The sequence below is a fragment of the Astyanax mexicanus genome, chromosome 20 (genome assembly GCF_023375975.1).
Source record: "Astyanax mexicanus isolate ESR-SI-001 chromosome 20, AstMex3_surface, whole genome shotgun sequence".
NCBI classification, from domain to species: domain Eukaryota; kingdom Metazoa; phylum Chordata; class Actinopteri; order Characiformes; family Acestrorhamphidae; genus Astyanax; species Astyanax mexicanus.
Genome location: NC_064427.1, coordinates 34,940,881 through 34,965,420, shown reverse-complemented (window position 1 = coordinate 34,965,420; position 24,540 = coordinate 34,940,881). Strand labels below are relative to the sequence as shown.

General features: G+C 35.8%; 2 protein-coding genes and 1 long non-coding RNA gene across 3 annotated transcripts; all 3 read right to left on the bottom strand.

The window, feature by feature from the left end:
- Nucleotides 1-857: 857 nt before the first annotated feature.
- Nucleotides 858-14,193, bottom strand: riox2 (ribosomal oxygenase 2). The gene is made up of 10 exons (XM_049469057.1): nt 14,101-14,193; nt 12,268-12,706; nt 11,266-11,385; nt 9,548-9,676; nt 7,875-7,978; nt 7,205-7,307; nt 6,895-7,063; nt 5,073-5,161; nt 3,278-3,400; nt 858-1,142 (listed from the first exon to the last, which is right to left on the bottom strand). Exons 2-10 carry the CDS (start codon nt 12,697-12,699, stop codon nt 984-986), a joined length of 1,428 nt encoding a protein of 475 aa, XP_049325014.1. The 5' UTR covers nt 12,700-12,706; nt 14,101-14,193; the 3' UTR covers nt 858-983.
- A 1,335-nt stretch (nt 14,194-15,528) lies between these two features.
- Nucleotides 15,529-20,580, bottom strand: tiprl (TIP41, TOR signaling pathway regulator-like (S. cerevisiae)). The gene is made up of 8 exons (XM_022681403.2): nt 20,377-20,580; nt 19,184-19,312; nt 17,778-17,957; nt 17,567-17,663; nt 17,234-17,365; nt 17,032-17,127; nt 16,720-16,782; nt 15,529-16,070 (listed from the first exon to the last, which is right to left on the bottom strand). Exons 2-8 carry the CDS (start codon nt 19,291-19,293, stop codon nt 15,939-15,941), a joined length of 810 nt encoding a protein of 269 aa, XP_022537124.1. The 5' UTR covers nt 19,294-19,312; nt 20,377-20,580; the 3' UTR covers nt 15,529-15,938.
- A 928-nt stretch (nt 20,581-21,508) lies between these two features.
- Nucleotides 21,509-24,533, bottom strand: LOC125784894 (uncharacterized). Its single transcript, XR_007427520.1, has 2 exons — nt 24,454-24,533; nt 21,509-23,210 (listed from the first exon to the last, which is right to left on the bottom strand). It is a non-coding gene; the product is annotated as an uncharacterized LOC125784894 (long non-coding RNA).
- Between the last annotated feature and the right edge of the window lie 7 nt (nt 24,534-24,540).

The window sequence follows — 24,540 nt, the reverse complement described above, 5'->3', positions numbered from 1 at the left end:
ATATTTTTTTTTTTGATCAGACACCACTTCTTAAAAAACTAAAGCCCTATCAGGACGGGATTATTTTCTCAGGGGAACGTCTATGAAAAATATTTCACACTTCGACTCAGTGATAAAACTCTTGCATTTGGATTGCAACTGAAAAAAAAAACAGGAGGAACTTTGAGTTTTGCTACTAAGGACAAAAGCTTAGGCCAAACCACATGCTCCTATACTGCATTACCCCATATATCCCAAATAATTTCAACTGAAATAAATAATTACTCCAGTAAAGTTTATATAACCAACATTTTTAGTTAAGAAAGGAAACAAAGTGTTTGTATTTCATTAGTTGACACCTCTGCAAATCAGCCTAGTGCAAATCAACAAGAGGGCACAACCTCAGAAAAGATCAGGATGTGGTTTGTGTGGGCTGAGAAATGTGTGTGGATGTCGTTTAGAGAGGATATTTTGGGTGACTCACTGATGTTTGCGTTTGGTAACAACGAACCATATTTATTAAACTGCTAAGAGAATGAATACAGATCCACCATCAGTTAAAATGTATTAAATTCTATCAAACAGTTGATGAGAGATTTCCTCAAATCAGTAATTTTACTCTGAGATGTGACTCTTAATTAATGAGGCCATGAGAAGGATAGCCCTGTAATTCAATGTCTTAAGTGATCAACCTTTATTGATCCAAATCCAAGCTTAAGTGGAGACGTGTGTAGATGTAAAGTTTATGTACATTTTTTTAAACCCTTCCTTCTAACTGCAGGGATTAGTAGCAGCTGGGTTTGAGCAGGACCAGACCAGGGAAGTATTCCAAAATCCATTATCTGATTAGATGTAAGAAGTGAGATGACTTCAGTGTCTTTCCTTTTTTTAATCCAGTTAAAGCTGCTTTCTTATGAACATGATTCTGAAGACAACTGAAGCTCATATGCTGTTCTTTTCTCCAGATCACATGATAGACACAGAAAAGGCACAAACAGAGCAGATCAGCAGACCTGCAGCAGCCCCTCAGTCCAGAGACCCATCACCATGCCTAGTTTATCTGCATCGAGCTCCAGCGGCAGTTCAGCCACCAGGAGACGCTCTCCACTCAGCAGCCGTCTGAGAGCAGGGAGGTGAGTCAAGGGGAAGCGTAGCCCTTGGAGCTGTGAGAAGAAAAAAGAAGAAAATAATACAGAATGGAAGATAAAGTGTAACAAATAAAGTCCCAGATAAATCAGGAGGATTCCAAGGAAATTGCTGTAAAATGTATACATCAAATAACTGTATAGCAGTAAATGTGTTATTTTGCTGATTTTGAATTCTGTACTGCTACATGTAACACTACATATTTTGGTAAGTCTTCTGTTCTAACACGCCCAGTTCAACATGTGGCTTGTTGAGTAGATGAGGAATACATTAAAATATGCAAAGCAGTAGTACTATTATTTCTCTTACCATATTAGGCACACTTTTAATGAAAGTCTATTTTCTGGTCTATTTTTATACACAAGGCACACCTGATTGTAAAGCACATTATAACTAGTATATAACTAACACTAGTAAGGAACAGAGGTGTTGCCATGTTTTTCTTTTAATTCAGAAAAAAAAGAAGCTATGCTAAGTAAACAAAACTGTAATTCTTAATATAAATTTATACATGGTGCACTGGAAATTTTTTGAAAAATTAAAGGATTTGAAGTGTGCCTTATAGTCCAAAAACTTACTATGTTTGTTTATTAATCCTTTAAGGCATGAAACATAACCACTCTTTTAGCATTATTCCCTAAAACAGAAACCAAAGTTGTCTAACTGCATGTTGCCCTGAGGCAACAACAGAGAAACACTGCTTTAGTGAGTGAATCAAAACAAAAAATATATTTAAATAACTAATTATAGTTCTTTACATAATTAAGTACATATTGTCTCTGTCCAATTTCTGTCTTTTTGTGTAATACATGACTTGAACCCATACTGTCCCTTACACTGTGTCAGGATTTCTCTAAAATGACATGAAATAAGTTAGGAACGTTTTATCTCTCTCCTGTGAAGAAGTTTTCATTGGACAGCAATTATATACTATACATATTTTATTGGCAAAAATAATATTTTAATGTAAACATTAAAATTCTAATTTATCGTTATGTTGCCAACTGCTGGTATAGTATCCAATGTGGCTTTGGAGGATGGATCCACCTACAGAGAAATAGAGCCATGTTTGTTGTGACAGTAGATTAAATTTTTAAAATATTAAAATATTAAAGGGACAGTGTAATAACAAAAAAAGGTTATTTTTTGCCTGAGGGCAACACCATGCCATAGAGGGTTAAATATATGTTTTACTACTTTATACAATTCTTGTTCTTTTAATGCAGAAATTTTGTACAGTACTTATTTACAACGTAAAACCTGTTTACCATTAAATGTGTGAGCAATTGCTCACAAACGCACCCAGCTCGTCACAGCTGTAGAGAAGAACTGCTATTAGAACTGGACTCTGGAGAAGATAAACATGAACCTCTTGGCAGGTGTGATGCAGATATAAATGTATAAAGTACAGCAGAATTGAGCCGTGGAGCAGTGAAACTGTGTATTCTCTAGAATGATGTCAGTACCAATAACACTTGTCACTTAATGCAATCAAATCAATAAAGCCTTTGATTTTACTCTGTAGCAATAATTCTGTGCTTATAGTTTGTTGTGAACCTCAAACACAGTGAAAATAAGGCACAAACAAAACTGCCCTGTAAAACAGAGCTACCTACAAAACCCTGGAAGTTTTTAGTAAATGAGTTTGCTAGTTAGGCCCCTTAAAATTTACATACACCCCAGCCCAAAGGAGAAAGCACAGCTCATCCTAGTCTAAGCTCAGTTTTCTAACACAAATTTGCAACGATTGTCACATCACCACCAGACTCTGACATAAGGAACACTGGGAAATGGATTATACAGTATGTTAACCAGGCCTTTTGACTGCTTACAGAAGGGGAGCTTTAACTCTGTTAACAAAATGTTAAAATGTTACAAGTTATAAAAATTGCTGTCATTTATGTTACATCAAGGTTTAACCTTAAATATTTACAGCCATGTGCTCTCATCATCACAATAAGAAAACATAAATGAGCTGCACAGTTTATTTAACTATTTGTATCAATACTCAGAACAGGGTCTGGGTTGTTATGGGTTAAAGCAACACACAAATACAGAAGAATATTTAATCCAGTAACCCAGTAAATCAGTGTACTGTTTCTTATGGCTGTGGCTGGTTATTGGATGCATGTGCTTGTGCTTCATTTCCCACCTGTGAGCTCTCCTCTTCATCTTCCTGATCCTCATCATCAACGCTATGTACCCCCATCATGTGTGTCTCCCGCTTGTTCTTTAAAGAGTGAAACATAAATGCCATCAACTCTGTGGCTTCATCCTGGAGGAGAACAAAAGCAGAACACAAATGGTTGGACTGGATCTTTCGCATGTAACAGTGGCGTCACACTGGGTATTGTTTTAGGTCACAGCTCTACAGATATTTAGGTTTAGCCTGGTTTAACAACTAATCAATCAATCAATCAATCAATCAGTCAATCAATCAACCTTTATTTTCACTCGGGAAGAAACATTGAGGGTGACCCTCATTTACAATGTTGCCGAGCCTTTATAACATCAAAGGGATTGAACACATTTAATGATGATTTAGAAATAATAAGAAACAAAATAGTAAAAAAAATAAATAAATAAAAGTACGCATTTTAAAATCAACATTTAATAAAAATATATATGTAAAACAGAAAATTCTAAAATACCATAAAAATAAACAAATTTGACATAAAAATAAAAAAATTATAAAATATAAAATAAGTAAACAGATAATAGTAGAAGTAAAGTAAAATATAAAAAATGATAAGTGATTAAATGAGTAATAGAACTAAGAACAAGAATAAAAATACAAAACATTAAAATGAAATAAAAAATCAAAGTAATAATAAACAAAAAATAAATAAATAAAAAATATATAAATAATATAAGAAAAAAGATAAACTAATAAAAAAATAATTTAAAACAGTCACAGGCTTTTATATATACTAATGCACCTCAAAAAATATATATATAATTGAAAAGTTACTTTATTTCAGTAACTCAGTTCAAAATGTGAAACTCGTATACAATATAGATGTATTAAACAAACAGAGTGATCTATTTTAAGTGTTTATTTATTTTATTGTTGATGATTATGGCTTACAGCCAATGAAAAACCGAAAATCAGTGTTTCAAAAAAAAGTTAGAATATTATATAAAACCAATCAATATTTTTGGCAGTGTGGGCAGTGTGCCAAATCCTGCTGGAAAATGAAATCCACATCCTCATAAAAGTTGTCAGTAGCAGAAGGAAGCATAAAGTGCTGTACGATTTTGTGGGAAAACAAAACTGCACTGACTTTAGACTTGATAATAAAACACAGTGGATCAACACCAGCAGATGACATGTCTCTCCAAACCATCACTGAGCATCAGTAAATTTTGTATTCATTCCATTTATAAATCAAGGGATCAGAGTCTGGAGGAAGAGTGGAGAGACACACAGTCCAAGCTGCTTGAGGTCTAGTGTGAAGTTCCCACCAATCAGTGATGGTTTAGAGAGAAACTTCATCTGCTGGTGTTGATCCACTGTGTTTTATTATCAAGTCTGAAGTCAGTACAGTTTTGTTTTCCCACAAAATCTTACAGCACTTCATGCTTCCCTCTGCTACTGACAACTTTTATGAGGATGCAGATTTCATTTTCCAGCAGGACTTGGCACACTGCCCACACTGCCAAAAGTACCAATTGGTCTTATATAATATTAAAATTTTCTGAGACATAGATATTTGGGTTTTTATTGGCTGTAAGCCTTAATCATCATCAACAATAAAAAAATAAACACTTAAAATAGATCAATCTGTGTGTAATACATCTGTATAATATATGAGTTTCAGATTTTGAACTGAATTATGGAAATAAAATACATTTTCAGTGATATTCAATTCTTATGAGAAGCACTAGTACATATGAAAACTGGAAACAAATGAATAAGATGAATTCTTCCAGGATGATCTCCTTACCGTGTTTTCCTGACTGGGCTCCACTGTAAGAAGGATATGCTCTTTAAACCTCACACACACAGAGTCCTCCAGTGCTGGTAACTTTCCAACTAGGAGAAATGGAAAGACAGTGTTCATAAGTCTACATTTCATCTTAGGGAAAGAGTGTAGGACAGTTCAGGTCTATGTAGGTTAAATTACATCATGTCTTGTAGCATTTTTGGATGTTCCCTTCAATAAGGATAATCAGTTTGTTTAAAAAAAATATTTCCACATTTTTACAGTCAATCCATTTACAATTGAGTTCTGGTCCACTGTGTTGTGGTCAATCCCACAAGCTTCTAAACCCAGAGAAACAACACCACTCCTGGACATGGTTATCATAAACTTCTGCTTTGCCCTGTAAAGTTATCGATTGCATTCGTCAAACATACCTCCATACAGTAGTGCTTGAAAAAAGTTTTAGAGGTAGTACCTCCCCTTATTTTTTAAATATATGGTTGATTGTTACTTACAATGTTTAATTCTTACATAACAATTTTAGATTTTTTTATTTGTAAACAGAAAGCACCATTTAAAGTGAATAAATAATTTTAAACAAATAGTAAGCAGCCCCATTCAACAATACAAGCACCTGTTATATTAAAAGGTCTCCTTCTGCTAAAATCCACTGCAGCAGAGCCGACACTATCACCTAATAAAGAGCTTACAGCTATGTTTACACTAGCTGGTTAGCATAAGCAATTTTGTATAAGTAACTATAGGTTATAGGAAATCGGATCTCCGGTTGATTCTGCGTTTTACCATGACCTTAAATATGCTCAGCTACGAAGAGTGTGGCACCGCAGCGGGCAGCCTCACCACACACCGTGGCATTGATAACATTCCTCCCGAGTGACGCTGAGAGTCTAAAGTTTAGTGAAGTTTAATGGTTAACTTCATCCAGCACTCAGTGCTATATCTTTTTATCTAAGGCTATATCTCTGAAAACATTTTGTTTTTTTAAGTTTTAGAGCTGTAAAATTGACTGTGGGGGAAGGCAGGTAGGCGTTCTCTGCTGCAGTGCTGTTAGCCAATCAGAGGCAATATGTTTGCATGTATGAATATTCATGAGCAAGAGCCCAACACCTGTCTTTCTTAAGAGACCAGTAATTCAGTGACCTAAAACAGGGCTAAATAAAAACACCTGAGCACTTTTTCATTCTTTCATACTAGAGACCACAAATAGACATTTTAAAATAATTGAAAAAAAACGATGGAATAAACCTTTAAACAGTGCAAAGATAACCTTCTTGTATTTGAGTGAAGGAAAAGTGTGAAAATTTCATTAATCAAATTAATTTAATTAACATTTTAGCTATACACAGTGCTGTCTCTGTGTCTGATTGAGTGCCAGGCTGCTGCTGCTGCCTAAGAGGCACGAGGGGGAGCGTCGGGGGCGGGGCACTGATATTTCCAGTTATAGCTGAATTCACGTTTTTAATCCCAGAAATAAAATGCCATTTAACTGCCTGATTAAAGGACAATTACTGCTGTTTTCCTCTGGTTTTGAGTGCTCAGCGCTGACTTAGCTCTTGATCGGCCCGGACGCGAGACAACACACGGGTGGGGGCGGGGCTAGTGACGTCATGGGCCCTGCATTGTTTCATATGCCGATATATATTGTCGAAAAAAGAACATTGGCAATGTAAATTTTTTCCAATATCGTGCAGGCCTAATTTCAACCTCCCACCACCTTTCGGTCTCTCCCTCACACACACACACAAACACACACACAGATGGTCCTAAAAATTAGGCCACAATATTCTAATCATGGCGGATCCCAGTCCATCTCCATACTCACCTGGCATTATGTCCTCCTCCTGCAGCTTGTAAGGAGGAAGTCGACTGGAGATGAAGTCTCTCCTCATTTCTGAGGAGCGCAGCTCCTGCTGCTCCTTCTCCAGACTCTCTGCTAGACCCCTCAGAAACACAGAGACCTGCTTATTTACCTCTGAACTCACACCTGGAGACTAACAAACACACACACAATAACAAGGAGAGAAAGGAGGTAAAGCAATAAGACTCACTCTTAATGTCTGATTAGTTTTAGTGAGAATATATCAATGACTCATGGCATAAAAATATATTAATGTTAATGCGGTCATGCTTACACAGAGAAGGCTTCTGGGTAGACCCTGCCGCAGGCTGAGGTCACCCTTCATAGAGTCAAACAGCAGACTGGGGAAAACATCTAAAAGGAAGTCACCCCATGACCTAAAAAAAAAATGTTTTATTTTAAACGACTAATAAGGATTAGATTTTCTTTAGTAATTCATAACAGGATCAGGATGTATCATCAGGTATCAGATATTAAGAAAACATGTTGAGTTAAAGCACTAACAGCTCTCGTCAACAATGCTTCAGCCAATGTGTTCTTATTTCTTATTTGAACCCACCGGTCATTCATTCCCCCAGTCCCATTTCCATACCCCAGGTTGCCAGGTATAGGACACGACAGCATGCAAACAGTGTGCTGCAGACATTAAAACTTAAAAAAATAAATTAAACAAATTTCTGCTGGACAGGTAATCCCTGAGCTTTAGTAAGGTTAACTAACTAATTATAGCTGGATAATTTACTACCATCATTAGCTTAGTAAAAACAGTCATTTTCGTATATATATTTAATGATTAGCTACAGAGTAAGACTCATCATCGCTTGCAAATGTGTGTCAATCTGGCAACCTATGTGAGCATGGCAATCCAACACTGGCAATCCAGTGTTTGATACTATAATTACTATATGTTTACAACTTCTGTGCTAGGTCATGTGTTTACATACATGTTTTGGTAGGTGCTGAGTGTAAGGTGTGTAGAATGCTCCACTCCTGCTGGTGTGTCTGCTTGGTGGATGGTTCCTCTGGGGAAGTACAGCAGGTCACCTGCCTGCACACATTAAGACAAAAGTTACAAATTTCCCACATAATTAAATGGATAAAATAAATTATAATAATTAGAACTATTAGTCCCTCAGGCTATGTTCAGACTGCAGGTAAATAATAGGGGTGTAATGGTATGTATATTCCTCACGAACCGTCACAGTACGGGGGTCACGGTTCGGTTCATGCAAACACATGCAGAATACATAATGCAGGCAGTCTGTAGTAGACTTGTGGAACCAATGAATGTAACGCTGAACTAGAGTGCAGGGAGCCCATGCAGAAACACAGATCATTCAAATTGTCCACAATCCTGCCATAGGAAATGAATGGTTGCCTGTCGCTTTCCAGTGTGAACGCAGGGTTAGGCGCTCGTACTATCTCTCCCTCTCTTGCTCGCTCGTTTTTTCTCACTCGCGCTGTGTCTTTGCCTCTCTTTCTTTGCCTCTCTTCCTGTCTTTATATTATAATATTATAATACAGCACAAAAGTATCTAGTCTGCCAGACCTAAACCACACTACACTATTACTACAGTCCCCTCACAATAATACTGGGAAATTCCAGCATTAAAAAAATAAATCATGATTTTATTTCATTTTTCATTTTATTTCTTTAAAAGAACTCAAACACTGAAATGCATCCAATAATATATTTATTGTTATTATAAAGTTAATAAAGGAAAGGCTATAAACAACACCCAGCCAAAAACATACCAAAAACGTACCGAAAGCATAGGGTTTATACCGAGGTGTAAACCGAACCATATATTTTCTGTATCGTTACACCCCAAGCAACTAGTGTCTGAATTAAGATCTGTTGAGTTGACTGTCCACATTGTTATTTGCAAGTGATCAGATGAAATTTGTGTTTCTGGAAATCAGAAACGGATCTGCATGGGTCTTTTTGGATCCCCGCACTTCTGTTACTCTGGATTTGTGAGTGAAGCAAAAGATACAGATACAGAAATTTGAACGCCCAAAGCCCAAGGTCAGAATAGTCCAACAACTAGAAATATTCAAACTACAGCTTCCTGTGTTCAGCTAGTTTCCTGAAAGACTGGAGAGTGATCAACACAAACTCTGCTCCAACAAGTGAGCTTGTGAAGCAGTTACAGTAGTAATTGAGTGGATACAGCGGCTGAACACAGTGATTAAAAACCCCAGCAGCACTGCTGGGTCTGATCCACTACTTGCGCTGGCACGACACATACTACTAACACACAACCACCATGTCAGTGTTACTGCAGTGCTAAAAATGACCCACTACCAAATAATAACTGCCCTTTGAAACAGAAGGATGTGATGCCAATGTGATCTAAATAGTCACGCAACTAGAAATGAAATCATTGGTTTATGCAGAGCGGGTGTTCACACCTTCCACCACAGTTCGTGGTTTATATATATATATATTATATATGGTTTGGTGGTTTTCACACTTCAAGCTAAAGCTCACATGCTTTCTTTTCAACATGAGAATAAACAGAAATAAAGATAAACACAAACAATTCCTAATTAACATCCAGTTCTTTGTGACTGGAAGTTTTAAGTTTCTTTTAATAAGCCCCGATGTAATTACCTTCAGTATGATGTCATGGGTGGGCTTGCCAATGCGCTCCTCGGGCTCTAAGCTGTACTCTCTGGCCAGGGGGACGGTGGGCTCATACAGACGCCAGTGCTTCTGGCCTTCCAACTGCAGAATGAACACCTGGCCATAGAGGGAAAGCACATGGGGTTTAAGACTGAATAGTATAGTATGATCCATATCGTAAACAGTTCATATAAAAACATATGGAATTATAAACATCTTTTTTTATTACTATATATTTATATAAATACGTTTTTAAATAACTGTTAAAAAGATGAATAAATAAGCATCAAAGATAATAATAAAAAACAATATTATTTAAACACAACACAATAATAATAGTAACAACGCAAACAACAAAAACAACATTAAAAAGAACATGTATGATATAACCACATACAAATATATATTTTTTTAATGATACAGTGATTAAATAAAATAGTTGGTTTGCAGCAGAAGTCGAACTTGCACTATATGGACAAAAGTATTGGGATACCTGCTCATTCATCATTTCTTCTGAAATAAAGTATATTAAAAATAATTATTCTGCTTTTGCTGGATTAACTGTTTCTACTGTCCAGAAAATACTTTTCTACTAGGTGTTGGAGCACTGCTGTGAGGGTCTGAGATTAGGGTCATAAACCCCTAACACTTTCCCCTAACACTCCATCCTAACAAGAATCGGGACATCCTACCCCTAGATGTGCACATGCAAAACAGAGAGGTAGGGCCAAGGGGTGAAATGAAATGGGATTAGGCCTAGATGTAGGCATTGATTAAAATGTGCGTCTACAAAAATCTTGACAAAGTGCATATAAAGACAGTTGCAACTGTTTATAAATAAGAAGCAAGACTGGGCATCCAATCAGGATACAAGTCATTTACATTCATGAGTCCAGAAAACAAAACATTTTTTTATTTTAAGGAACAGAGCTGTTGAAATAGGGTAATGTGAATGTGAGTATAATATACAGCTCTGGAAAAAAATAAGAGACCACTTAAAATGATGAGTTTCTTTGATTTCACCAAATTGAAAACCTCTGGAATAAAATCAAGAGGAAGATGGATGATCACAAGCCATCAAACCAAGCTGAACTGCATAAATTTTTGCACCAGGAGTGAAATTTCGAAGTAAAGTTATCCAAAAGCAGTGTATAAGACTGGTGGAGGAGAACATGATGCCAATATGCATGAAAACTATGAATACAAACCAGGGTTATTCCACCAAATATTGATTTCTGAACTACATATATATATATACATACACACACACACACACACACACAGCACTGCGGGTTGGGTATATGGTGTGATGGAGGATGTGATGGCTTGTTTTTTGAGTGTATTTATGTCTGTGAGGCTTTTTATGGATGGTGGACAGAGAGCGAAAAAGAGGGGGAGGGGGAGAGAGAAAGAGAGAGAGAGAGAGAGAAACACAGACTGACTGACATCCATCCATCCGTCATCCGTCATTTTTTTAACATTGTCAAATTTCATGCCAAATGGGTCAATAGAAATGCTCTTAACTATTTTTTTTGTTACCTATAAGGTTGGCATTTTGTAAATGTGGAAACGTGATCATACGTGACCGTGACAATATACTATAGATTAAATATACTTAGAGAAAAATAACATCACAAATATAGAATAGAGTCCATTACAAAAAAACTGACACAACTACAACTTCTGATTCTGCTGATGGTTATTACCTCCACGTCATCGTAGTGCGGAGGCAGACCCTGAGATTCCTGAGGTGTGATGTAGACGTTAGAACCAACCAGAGCCCCGAAGAAACACTCCAGCTGCTCCTGGATATGCCACAGCTCATCCTGAAAACACACACCCAAATCACAAGGTCTGGATGATATATTTGTACTTAAAGTGGCAGTGCTAAAGCTTTGTTGATCTGGGTGAGAATGTTCAATCGCACCAAGCATGAGAAAGAGTACTTTTAATATGTGCAGTGTGTTCCTGTAGTCTGGTGATTTATTGAGGACAGTTTGCGGTTCTGAAATCTCCATGTTCACAGTAACTTTTGCATCAGTACCATTAGCATCACCACAGTTGCTCAGGTCACCAGTAAAAGCTGTTGGAAAGACGCGTAATTCAGCTGGAAAAACTACCTTGTTTTTAGAATGAATGTGGTGGCTCTTTGAGGATGGTCTCAGAACCACACTAATTCCATGTGTCCATTCCTAACTCAGGAATACTACTGCTTTTAATTATGTTTTTATTTTTTTATTTTATCCCATTTTCCTCCCAATGTACACGGCTAATTACACAACCCACTTATTAGGGCTCCCCTATCACTAGTGATGCCCCAACACCAGGAGGCTATAGACTAGCACATCTCCTCCGATACATGTAAAGTCAGCCACTGTCTCTTTTCAAGCTGCTGCTAATGTAGCATCGCTGAGTAGCATCACAGCACGCTCGGAGGAAAGTGCAGCGACTCAGTTCCGATACATCAGCTCACAGATGCCTTGTGCTGAACGACATCACCCTTTGAAGGGATGTGGGGAGAGAGGAGCCAATTGTGCTCTCTTAGGGCTCCGGCAGCTGATGGCAAACTACATGAACAGGATTGGAACCGGCGATCTCATGATCACAGTGGAAGTGCTTAGCCCACTGGACCACTCAAAGCCCCCTACAGAAAATCTTACAGAATGATGCTTTAATAAATGCTTCATGCTCCTATTTTCCTTCCTCACCTTGAACCTCTGAGGCTGGTGGAACTGTATGGTGGCTCTCCTCTGGTCGAAGTCCTTCTTCAGCTGGCTGTAATTGACCCGTCCCTCTTTATTCATCACTTTCTTCTTGCCGTTCACACAGCGGCACACGTTCAAGTCTCTGGCATATTCCAGGTTCTGGGTACACAGATGTTTGAGGTCAGACAGCTGGAAGAGGGACTGGTAGTAGGAGGTCAGAGCAGGGTCTGATCTCTGCAGCAGCAGAGGCTTCTTCTCCCAGTACTCCTGGAAGAACTGCTCCACGTCCATGGGGGCGATCAGACTCTGGAACAGGCTGGCCGGTGATTCGAAGCACAGAAGACTTTCTGTCTTTCTCTGTTTAGCAGACACTGCCACGCCATTCTCTGCCTTATTATCAGGCCTCTTCACTGCTGATCTCCCTTTCTTTGGCATCTCTGTCCTGCAGATACATACATGATCTTGTTTGAAATGGGTATTCAGAAATGGTTCAGTATACAACACTCCTTTTAAGTCAACGTAGCCTCAGAGAAAAAGAATAAAATAATATTGATGTGCCATTGACTTAATAAATAATAAATAGGGAGAATCCTAGTATCAACACTGCTATTGCACAGTGTAACTTTGGTGAAGCTGTATAAGGCCTTTCGCTAAACTCGTGTCACATTCGTGTAAAATCCTGTGTTACTACTTTAGTATTAGTAAAAACTGTGTAATGATTAAGATCTTAACTAACACATTATTACTAGTGGTGTCAATTGATTAAAATAATTTAATTCACAATATTTACCACAATATAATTGTGGTTAATCACGATTAGTATTTTTTTTTTGTAGTTTGGTACTATATTTTCATAGTTTACTTATATTTATTAAGAGCATTTAATTGTTTACAATTTGTCTAGTTCAGTGTGAAAAGTAAGAATAAATTTAATTAAAATAAACAGAATTGTATTGTAAATAAAACACTCTGATATAACTAACTATTTATTTTAGTACACAGAAATAATTATAGAAGTTGTACTTTTTGAGATGTTGTGGATCTTGGCTTGAGAATTTTTTTTATAACTGACCCTATTTCATTTTAAGGTAAATATCGAGTTTTCTAATAACTGGACAATACTTTTTAACTGGAACTTTAATGTATTTATAAAGAATTGTTTTGTGCTGCCAGCTTCTTTAGCCACCTTGTAGAATCACAGCTCAACTGAAGAGAAACTTTATTTTGGGCACGAAGCATGTTCTTGATAATAAGCTACATTTGTAGTGAAGAGAATATAAGTAGGACTTTATTTTAGGGTTATTAAAATTAAAATGTCTATCTCAGACTGAGAAAGAAAAAAAGGAAATAAAAATGGTTTGGTTTTGGTACATATATAACTAAAATACTGTGGAAACGTTGCCAAATCTAAGGTTTTATGATTTAGCAGTGACAAGAAACTGGACCTTTTGTATAATTGTATGAAAAATATATACAATGACACTGGAAACGTTTGACAGATAAACAAATTCTGCATAAAACTGTAAGAAAACTGTAAGATTCTGAATTATAAGAGCAAACTGAGAGACAGCAGAATCTGACATACTTTAGAGAGATGATGAACCAAAAAATAAATGTGATTTAATAGAAAAAGCACTGGAAATTGGACAAGCTATAAAAACTGCTAACGTTACAGCTGGAGAATCAGAGCATTATGCACAGTACTGACCAGCCCGATTAATAAGTTAACTCTACACACAGAGCAGTAAAACTGTCACTGATTAAACAACGCTATAGAGAGGATTTAATGAATATATATGTGTATACGATCAGTGTGACCCTGATCTCTGCACTTACTGCTCTCAGCCTGCAGGCTCCCACGTGAAACATCAGTGTCACACTCTTAATCTTCCGACTAGAAAGCACATCTTTACTAGCTAACGTTCCGGATGTATTTTCATGAGGACTATGCTCTGTGCTGTCCGGTAAAGTAGAAGTTGAAATATGTTTAGTTTTTAAATTACACACATTTTGACTATATTAAGCTATTACATCCAACTATACCGTTTTAAAGAAGTTTATAAACTGATCATATAATGAACATCTAATAAGGTACTTTCAAGAGAAGTGAAAAAAGGCCTACCTATTATAATATAATTATAATGAATAAATACAAGTACATTTAAGTCTGCATTATAATACTACTAAAAATAATGAATATATCGTTTTTGTGTAGTTTGAAAAATAACACAAATAAATAGTCAATATATGAATTACAAAAGCAATTTTAGTGTACTTTACACTATAGTAGAATAAAAAAGAAGAGCGATTGGTCTGTGCAGAAGTTCGACAAGACCCTGCGCAAGTCGCGTCGTGATGCTCATTGTTATCTTACACCCCATCAACAGCCGATTTTCACGCTTTCCACCTGCACAGTTTAAGCAGCAATTGCGCTTGTAAAATCGACTATGCTGATGGTCGGGGTGGTCTGGAAATGAGGCATGTTCAGGTAAATTTCTGATATATTGCTATCTTGGCAACCGAAAAAACACAGGTGCACCACTGACTGAATACAACCTAGACAGACGTCAACAGTCAGATGTTCATTGCTATCTTGGCAAAGGATTGTAAACACAGGTGCATCCCCAAGACATGTACACCCCCAATTCTTGCACACACCTGGAATGTGGGATAACCAACCACCTTTTTAGAACATTTGACATTAGTGACATCACAACCTTTACTGTTTCCTTTTCAAGGGACTGAAGACACTTGCCACACATCCAGAAATGAATATTAAAATTTTCTTTATATATATTTCAACTCGTCTTCATATTTTGCTTTTTAGATAAAGCTTAAGCTGCCCACTGTTTTGTGGTTAAAGTATCAAGGTAATTTATCAAGATACATACACACACATATGTATGTATGTATGTATGTATGTATGCATGCATGTACGTGTATATATATATATATGTATCATTTAAAGAAAATCTAAATGTGTCTTCGAAACAGAACAAGGTCGCCAGTATTGTCATCAAATGCTGTTTTTTTTCTCTAAAATTGTGCCATGACAGGGTGAGTGTATGCATAAAAAAAGAAAAAGAATATAATAAATGATTAAACTGAGAAATTTGAGGGGGTTGGGATTGTATTCTAATAATGACCCACCTGCTCAGCAGTCCAGATTTACAAACACATATCTTTAATGATCTATTTTTCATTTTGAACATAAATAGTTAATTAACCTCTAAACCAATAACTCAATCAATATTCACACAGTAATTACATTTCACTCCTCCTGCTTTATATAAAAAATGCAGAATCATCACATATCAACCTCTGACATTTCAATTTACATCAAGAGTGTGAGTTCAACTCAGAGAGAGTTTTACAGGACAACACTGACAGTGATGTTCCAGTAACAGTGCCACAGATTGAGACAGGCTCTAAGTGTTTCGTTGTAAAAGAAGTCTTCAGTGTGAGAATGAGATGAGAGCATGCTGGACCTGCACTCGAGGTCATCTCAACAGGCAGAGGCAGGCGTTTAGCTCATCATAGCTCCAGTCCCAGGCTCAGATGCATTAAACATCTCACAGTATGAATGCTGATCTGGTTTTTATTCTCTCAAGTTATAGATCAGCACACTTACTCTGAGGTTTGCAAATAAGGTGTAAGACCCTGTGTGAGGGGGGTCACTGTGGAGCGTTGGTGGACTCGGCTGGTGGCTCTTGCTCGGAGAACTCCAGCTTCTCACACTCTGTAATCTTGAGGGGTAAGTGCTGAGCGATCTCATTGGGGTCTGTGTAGAAGGCAGGTGGAACGTGCTGCAGAGAGGAAGCGAAACAGCAGTGGCAATAAATAGCACAATAATTCTTCTAGGAATACTTTTTTTTTTTCTTCTGAGGCTTAGATTGATTTTGCATATGATTGTATACAAAAGATATAAATACAAATGAATAATAGATTCAAAGACATAAAATAATAGTAAAAACACTTTTATAAAACAGCTTCCTTGAGAACTCTAAAAATAGAAAATCTGCATAAAAACTCTATATTTTTAAGTGGAGTATTATACAGAGTTCATAGTACACCATGGTACGAAAACTTCTCTTCAAGGTGTAGAAAACAGTATTCACCACTTCACATGTAATTTCTCTAAATAAAAACCTTCAAATTTTATTAACTACAGAGTTATCAGAGGTTTTTATTTATGATGAAAGTGTGGATGTGTTGTGTGTTTTTTAAATGCTGCAGAAGAGAAAGCACCAACACAATCTGCTCCAGAACTGCTTCAATTTAGATCAGAAAATGAACTGAATCCAAGCTTTCCCGGCTTGAATATTTCCTGAGACATTTATTATACATTGTACTGTAAGTTTTATACTGTTGCAACCCTAACAGCAGTTCAAAAAAAGGTTTACTGGAATCAGTACTGTACTGAAATGCTGCAGCCTTTAAAAGTGGTAGTCTCACCTGAAGAGCTGACACTTTGCTTTCTCGTGTGCTGAACTCTCTTAATATGTAGTCCTTTCCAGCCTGCAGGCACAAGAAATTGACATTTAACATCAGCTAATATTTATCCCTGCTGTACTCCACTATCAAATAAATTAATTCAGAAATGTACTATATTTTACTTTACTATATTTGATTTGAACCTATAGCTATAAAACAAACAACAATCAAAGGGTTGATTCTAGTACTGGTTATTTGGTCGAACTAGGAGTTGTAATGCATGATTTGGCCAAGTATAGTAAGTATTAAGATACTTTACTCTTTTTTTTTTACCTCATGATAAAGCCGTGTGTCGTTTATCCGGATCATCACTCCATCCACTCTCAGAAAGAAGCGCAACAGCACAAAAAAGCTGGTGGGCATCACTCTCTGAAACAGACATCCCAGAATAATGTGTATCTTATATTACTTTTTTTTGTAATGTTAAGCATACATTAGTGATTATTTGTGTTTAAATGAAACCAATATCACTCACTATTTTGACACTGATCATGGACACACCATGATCATGCAGTTCATCCTCAAACAGCAACACATCCTCAAAGAACATGATCTGCTCCCGAGCCTTTAGCTTCTCCAGGTCTATCCTCTCTGTTGTGGGAGACACCTGAGTAACATTCATACAGAGAACATTTCCTTTTTTCAAAAACAGTTTTGTAAATGTGATCACCAATCACCACCATCAACAGGTTGCAATTTAGGTGCAACCAAGCTGACATACATATAATCACTCTATGATATATTAAACATATGAACACACTGTCATAGCCAATACACCAACACCAACAAAAAAACCCTGCAAAATTACCTTCATCTGTAGGTCCTCGCCCAGTAGCGTCCCTTTGTAATCTGTTGTGTACGTCCAGTCGTAACGTTTCACCACGTCCTTGTGTTCAGAATCAGCTCTGCAGGAAAGACGAGAAACAAAATTTTTTATTACATAATAAAAAAAACAACAACAACAACATTTCACTAAGGCAACAAATGTTTTAATGTGTTTCTAATATCAAATCTCTCACCTGCTCTCCTGCCATTCCTGAGCACAAGCTACTTTCACCATGTCCTGAGCATTGTTAACACGTTTAAGAGCGTCAATAGCATTGAATTCAATGCCAAACCCATCAGTGTGTTGAATGCGCAATACATTGTCTCCAAAAAGCATCTCTGGTAGAGAGGGCATGTGCATCTCCTCTGCTAACCTGAAATGCAATTAACATTTAGTTATAATAATAAAATAATCTTTCTTTTTTAATTAAAAAGTTTGTATAAATAACTGCAAACTACAGGCATGTCAACACCTTAGGCCAAAAGCCTAGACTAAAACAATTTTCAGTGGGATTCAGCAGTAACACTGAGAGTGGCTGTAGCTAGTGTATGTTCTAGTGTATAGAGACATGCTGAATAAATGGCCATATCTTAGGACTAAGGGTGGGAACATATACTGATATGGAGATATATTGTACTGTTATTGCTTGCGATATTTTATCAGTATGTCAAATAAGTATTTTGTTCTTTTTTTGGAAACTTGTTACATTGTTAAATTAGTGTAGTGTAGTTGTGATTTACCTTGACTTTTTAACAGCAGCATAACTGTTCTAATTTATGGCACATCAGATAAAATAAGATAAGCAGTGGTCAGTGTTATTATACAAAGACTGACAGTAAATAAGTTAATTTAGCTACTGCACATAGCATAATATGCACTGAGCATTAGAGCAGTGATAAGTAAAATGTTTATGGCTTTTTTTTTAAATACTTCAATAATGCCACATATATAAAAGCTGTTTGTATATATAAAATTTGTGTGTTTTAAAGAGATATTATTTTTATTTATCTACTTCAGTAACACAGATTGTCTCATAGTATCATGATATTGTTATATTAAGTTCTATGTTGCACCATTTGTTGCCTGTCTGCACTTTACTGGACTGTGTGCTACATGTTGTACCATAGTTCCAGAGGAGTAAGATTTTGTTGCACTGTGAATTGTACTCTGATACTTTTCATCAATATGAGGGGAAAGTGCATCATATCATATTGTGTGATGCCCTGTGATAATCCCCCATATTTAGGACAGATATACACACAAAAACAGATCACTCATTTACTGTACTGAAGACATGTATCGTGCAGTAACACATACGCTTGTTAAGTATCATAGAGAATTGTCTTGCAATGTATAGAGTATTACAGAATCACAGTATTGTGATAAACCTATCCTATCGTTACCATGGGCAACATACTGTGATACGTGATAATGATGCCTTGTGATTCCCACCCACACATATCACTGTATAGAGCCAATCACTTCTCATTCACTTTACTGGATACATGATAAGAGGAGAAATTAAACAGTAAACACTAAAGCAGGTCAACAGACCATTCAGCTAGAGCAGCTGTGAGTTAATAGTAGCCAGTTACGCACCGTTCAATATCTTTAGACTTCATAATGTGGGTTTTTGCCGCAGTGACTTTCCATGGTCCAAACGTGAAGTCCTGCTTGCTGCTTTTAAAACCATGAGATATAGTCGACATGACTGGACCTTCACTTTAGCTGCATGAAAACAGCACAAAAACACATACAGCACATTTTCAGTACAATTTAAACATCGAAAGAAGGTTTATTTAGTAGTTAACAGCCCTGACTGGCTAGGTGGCTATGTGGTTGAACTAACAAACAGTTAACTTAGTTTTAAACAACTGTAAAAGTTAAGCTACACAAATTACAAACTGACAGAGATTAAATTATATTTTTTACGGAGCCTCTGGAGCTAGCTAGCGTAAAGGCTAACCACTAAGTTTACTAACGCTGGTTATAAATCAATCAACCTTTATTTCACTGGGGAAGAAACATTGAGGGTGACCCTCATTTACAATGTTGCCGAGACTTTATAACATCAAAGAGATTGAACAACATTTAATAATAATTCAGAAATAATAATAAATGAAATAGTAAAAAAAAAAAAAAAGTACGCATTTAAATCAACATTTAATAAAAAAAAATATGTTAAACAGAAAATTCTAAAATACCATAAAAAAACAAATTTGACATAAAAATAAAAAAATGTATAAAATATAAAATAGGTAAACAGATAATAGTAGAAGTAAAGTAAAATATTAAAAATAAGTGATTAAATGAGTAATAGAACTAAGAACAAGAATGAAAATACAAAACATTAAAGTGAAACAAAAAACAAAATAATAAACAAAAAATAAATGAACAAAATAAAAAATATATAAATAATATAAGAAAAAACGATATACTAATAAAAAAGTAATTTAAAACAGTCACAGGCTTTCTGATGGTGATTAGAAACTAAAATTTTAAAATGGTTTAGTGATCCCAGCGAGCTGAGCTTCAACGTTTCCTGTAGTGAATAATTCCAGCTCGCTGGTGCACTGTAGATAAAAGCAGATTTTCCCAGATCACTAAAAACTCTTATAAATCAAGGTAAAAACCGCGCACTGCCTTTCTGTCAACCGTTTCAATACTAACAGACAGTGACACACTAACTAACCAGTCTAGCTAACTATATTAGCTTAGCTTAGCCTAGCCTAGCCCCCTGCTAAAAATACAGCACTGTTGCTAACAGTACAGATCCTTTTAAACTCATTTACCGTTAGTAAGAATCGCAGAACTCTGTAGAGTTTCCTGTAAATCTGCTTTTCTGCAGAATTTATCTACCTAACCCACACAGACCAGGCTCCACATTATCCTATAATCACATTAATCACACTAAACACTGCACTCTGTCCCTCAGGCTCGCGCACTGTTAGCTCACTCGGCTAAACCCCGCGATGCCGTTCATAAACTGAGTCCGGCCTCAAACACAGACCGCGCTCTCGCAGACCCGCAGTTCCCCCTCATATCTCTCCTCTGAGCTGATGATGATGATCGCGGTGCAGCAGGTTTATGGTTTATTTATCTCTCTACAGATTCTCTAGTGTACTTACTTTATTCTCTCTCTGTTTCTATTGCACAATTAGCAACATATGAAAAAATAAAACGTGTAATACATTTACTTCAACACATATAAAGGAGAAAAAGAGACAAAGAGAATATTAGGGGAAATTAATTAAAAAAGTTAAAAAAAGTAAAGTAAAAAAGGAGAGAGATGGGGTCAGTGTAACACTTATTAGTTCAATTTTCTAACTATCTGACTGTTTGAGGCTAATTATACTTAATTTAATAGCAACTTCAGTGTCAAACTTAATTTTTGCATTTTGTCCGCATTATAAAAAATAAACGGGTTTTCATCTGTTTCTCTCTATATTTTTTTTATTTCTACCCTTCAGGATCTGAATTTCAGGAAAAATGTAAAGTTGTTATTTAATATTTTCCATTTGACATATTTAAGAAATGGGGTTTTAATCATTTTTCCAATTTTTTAATTTTTAAATTCTGCCATTCACCATCAGAAATACATCAAACAAACAACAAATATTGATATTCAGTGAATTTCAGGAAAAATGTAAAATTGTTATTTAATAATTTCCATTTGACATATTTAAGAAATGGGGTTTTAATTATTTTTCCAATTTTTAAGTTTTTAAATTCTGCCATTCACCATCAGAAATACATCAAACAAACAAAAAATATTGATATTCAGTTTTCTGATTTTACATTTTTTGCATTTTGTAACAAAAATCTGACTTATTTCCTTTTGCAAGAAGAAAAAAATGGAAAATTAAAATTTAAAATTTTCCTGAAATTCATGTCCTGAGGGGCAGAAATGAAAAAGAAGAAAACTGGGAAAACAAGAAAAACAGTTTATTGTGATAATGCCAAACAGACAAGATGCAATAATTATTTTTTTTACACACAATTTTTTATTTTCAAATTTAGGCCCAGTCCTACTTTACCTGGTAGGGTAGGGTTGACCAAATAAACCCACTAATGTAAGTATTTGTAAAATGTGATGACCACTATATTGTTCACCATGTGTACCATAGTTTTATTGTTTTATGTTTTATGGTCATTTTCTTCATAACATGCATAAAAAAAAAACATTGACAGTAGTCCGTCTTAGTAGCTAACTAACGCTAGCTAACTTTTCTGTCGCTAACCTTGCATTTCTTTAAGTAAAGAAAATATTGTTATTTCTATAAGTAGGGAAAATAGTGATAAATAAAATAGGTAAATTAACGTGCTTTTGTTTTTTAAATGATGTTTTATTTGACACGTATCGAAACAGGAAGCACTGTAGCACTGAATAGAGTTTAGCATTATTAATCCAAAAATCAGCTAATTACTTTATAGAAGGTGATGATTCTAGATTCTACACAAAACACATAACAGTCTTTCAATTAAATGCAGAACTTCATTTACATAATTAACACAGTGTAATTATACGATAAGCTCTGTACTCCTACAAAGCAAGCCTGAATCCTATGCTAATTATCTTTACTCTGTTTATAAGCCCACACTTTATTTATTTACGTTAATAACTACACTAAATGCATTACAGTAAATAATCAAGTCATTTACAATAGTTTATGCTTTAGTAATAATAACTGAGTAAGTAGTCAAGCGTTTATGAGGTTAGGCGATACTGATGCACAAATATAAAATTTTTGTGTTGGACACATTTGGATAATCAATAACCGAGTGCTCTAACTGCTGAGGCACCGTGTAACATGCACATATGATGTAGTTAAATAGGTTCAAGTAAAACTTGCTCCTGGTCTTCGCAAATGTCCATAGAAACACCCAACACACAGCTAACATAGCTCAACATTTAGCAACGCTTAAAATGATTTCAGGAAGTTTAGCCTGTAACATTATGGCAATAATGTTTTAGGAACATTTTGAAAACATTTTTTAATGGTATGCATCACAATTTTATTTTATGCTTCTCAAATAACGTTCACAGCTATATAAATAAAAGTAACATTTCCAAAACTAGAAATTAAAACTTTGCAGAGACGTCACCAAAACGCTTAAATTATTAAATAAAAACTTTGAACATCCGACAGATTAAACATTCTAAAATAATTTATTGTAAAGTTCAGGAAAATAACTACAAACCAAAAACTGTTGATTATACCATGAAAAAATGAAAGCTTCAGTGCAGTAGCACAGTATTCAAATTTCAAATTATTTTAGTTGCTTGCTTGGCAGTTGTAAAACAGCACTGTTTCAAAGCAAGTTAATAATTCACATTAAGAGAAAGCCAGACTAAATTACAGCCGCCACACAGGGGGATTTGTTTTATATTTGTTTTAGATCTAGATTTTTTCTGCAAGTTTGCAGATTAAACTCCATTAGACATGTTGAGCCGTTTATCTGTTTAGCGTCAGTTGTAGTGAGGAAGATGTGCTATGGCCGCTGTTGATCCTGCACGGGATTGGCCGGTGGTGTCCCAGTGTTGAGTACGTATCGAACTGGACTTGAGAGCTTGGCTCAGGTTGAGGCCTTTCCCTGGGAGGATGTGAATAGGCCCTGCGTCTTCCTAGAAGGATACAGTAATTCATTCATTAATGCATCCACTGCAAAAAGCAGGAATATTTAAAATGTTACTAAAAAGACAACAATCTGCAAACATTTGGATTTGACATTAAAAGATGAGTATAAGACAGAAGATCAACATTTTAACTTTTATTTTTAGGTATTTACAGATATTTACATCTGGATCTGATACGTAGTTCAGGAGATAGCACCTTCTGTCTGAACCCACCTTTTTGTCTTGTGAGCAAAAGTATTGGACTGTCAGGTGTGTTTTGTTGTCTAGGTTTGTCCTAATACATTGATTATTCAAACAACAAGCGCTAAAGGTCTGTGCTCAATTTTTTAGATTTGGGTCTTGCCTGTGTGAACTGTGCATTTCTATTTAAAGGAGTAGATTAACCAAGTGGAAAATCAGAGAGCTGCACATGGGTGAAAAACAACCAATTGTGAAGCTGAGAAATGATAAAAAAAACAATTAGCGCCATTATTAGCCATAGCCAGTACAACTGTTTGAAATGTCCTAAAGAAGAAAGTCATCACTGGGGTACTAAGTAACAAATGCCAAACAGGTAGAACAAGGAAAACCAGAGTTGATGACAGCAACCTTGTGAACGCTGTACAAAAAAATAAAACCTACAACAACTGTTAGTGACATCAACCTCCAGAGGGCAGCAGTGAAGGTACCACAGTCTACTGTTTGCAGAAGACCTTATAAACAAATGAATGATACCAGCTCATCTGTAAAACATAGTGGTGGTAATGTCATGGCTTGGGCTTGCATGGCTTATTCTGGGATGGGCTCGTTAATCTTCATTAATGTACAATAAACTCAGAAGTCTACAGAAACATTTGTCTGTCAATTTAAAGAAATATGCAACCAAACTGATTGGGAAATCATTAATCATGCAGCAAGATTATGACCCAAAACCCGCTGCCTGAAAAGGTATTATAAATGTAGAATTTAGAAGTTTATTGATGTCAATGGCATACAGGCTTAATGCAGTTACTGCAACAAATGATTTGCAACTAAATATTAAATCTTATTGACTTTCAATTATTTTAAATGTGTCTGTTCCAATACTTTTGCTGACAATAAAAATAGGTGAAATCAGATAAAATGTGCTATCTTCTAAACTGTGTATCAGATCCAGATGTAAATAACTGGAAATAAAAATTAAATGTTGATCTACAGCAGTCTATAGCAGAAATAATTAGATTAGTTTCACTGTTTCTGAAGCACAACTTACTGAAAATATGACAACAGACTACAATGACAAGGCCCATCAACACTGCACTGGTGATGCCTGTGATTATTATTAATAAACCTATAAAAA

Bases quoted from the DNA above. Each gene is read 5' to 3' on its own strand.
- riox2 (XM_049469057.1), bottom strand. From the start codon at position 12,699: ATGCCAAAGAAAGGGAGATCAGCAGTGAAGAGGCCTGATAATAAGGCA. The intron at 3,401-5,072 runs GTAAGGAGATCA...GTTCTCCTCCAG, and splicing joins AGCCCAGTCAGGAAAACACG to GATGAAGCCACAGAGTTGAT. The intron at 1,143-3,277 runs GTGGGAAATGAA...TTCTTCTCACAG, and splicing joins ATGAAGAGGAGAGCTCACAG to CTCCAAGGGCTACGCTTCCC.
- tiprl (XM_022681403.2), bottom strand. From the start codon at position 19,293: ATGTCGACTATATCTCATGGTTTTAAAAGCAGCAAGCAGGACTTCACG. The intron at 17,958-19,183 runs GTGCGTAACTGG...ATTGCATTTCAG, and splicing joins AAGTCTAAAGATATTGAACG to GTTAGCAGAGGAGATGCACA. The intron at 16,071-16,719 runs GTGAGACTACCA...TCCTCTCTGCAG, and splicing joins GCAAAGTGTCAGCTCTTCAG to CACGTTCCACCTGCCTTCTA.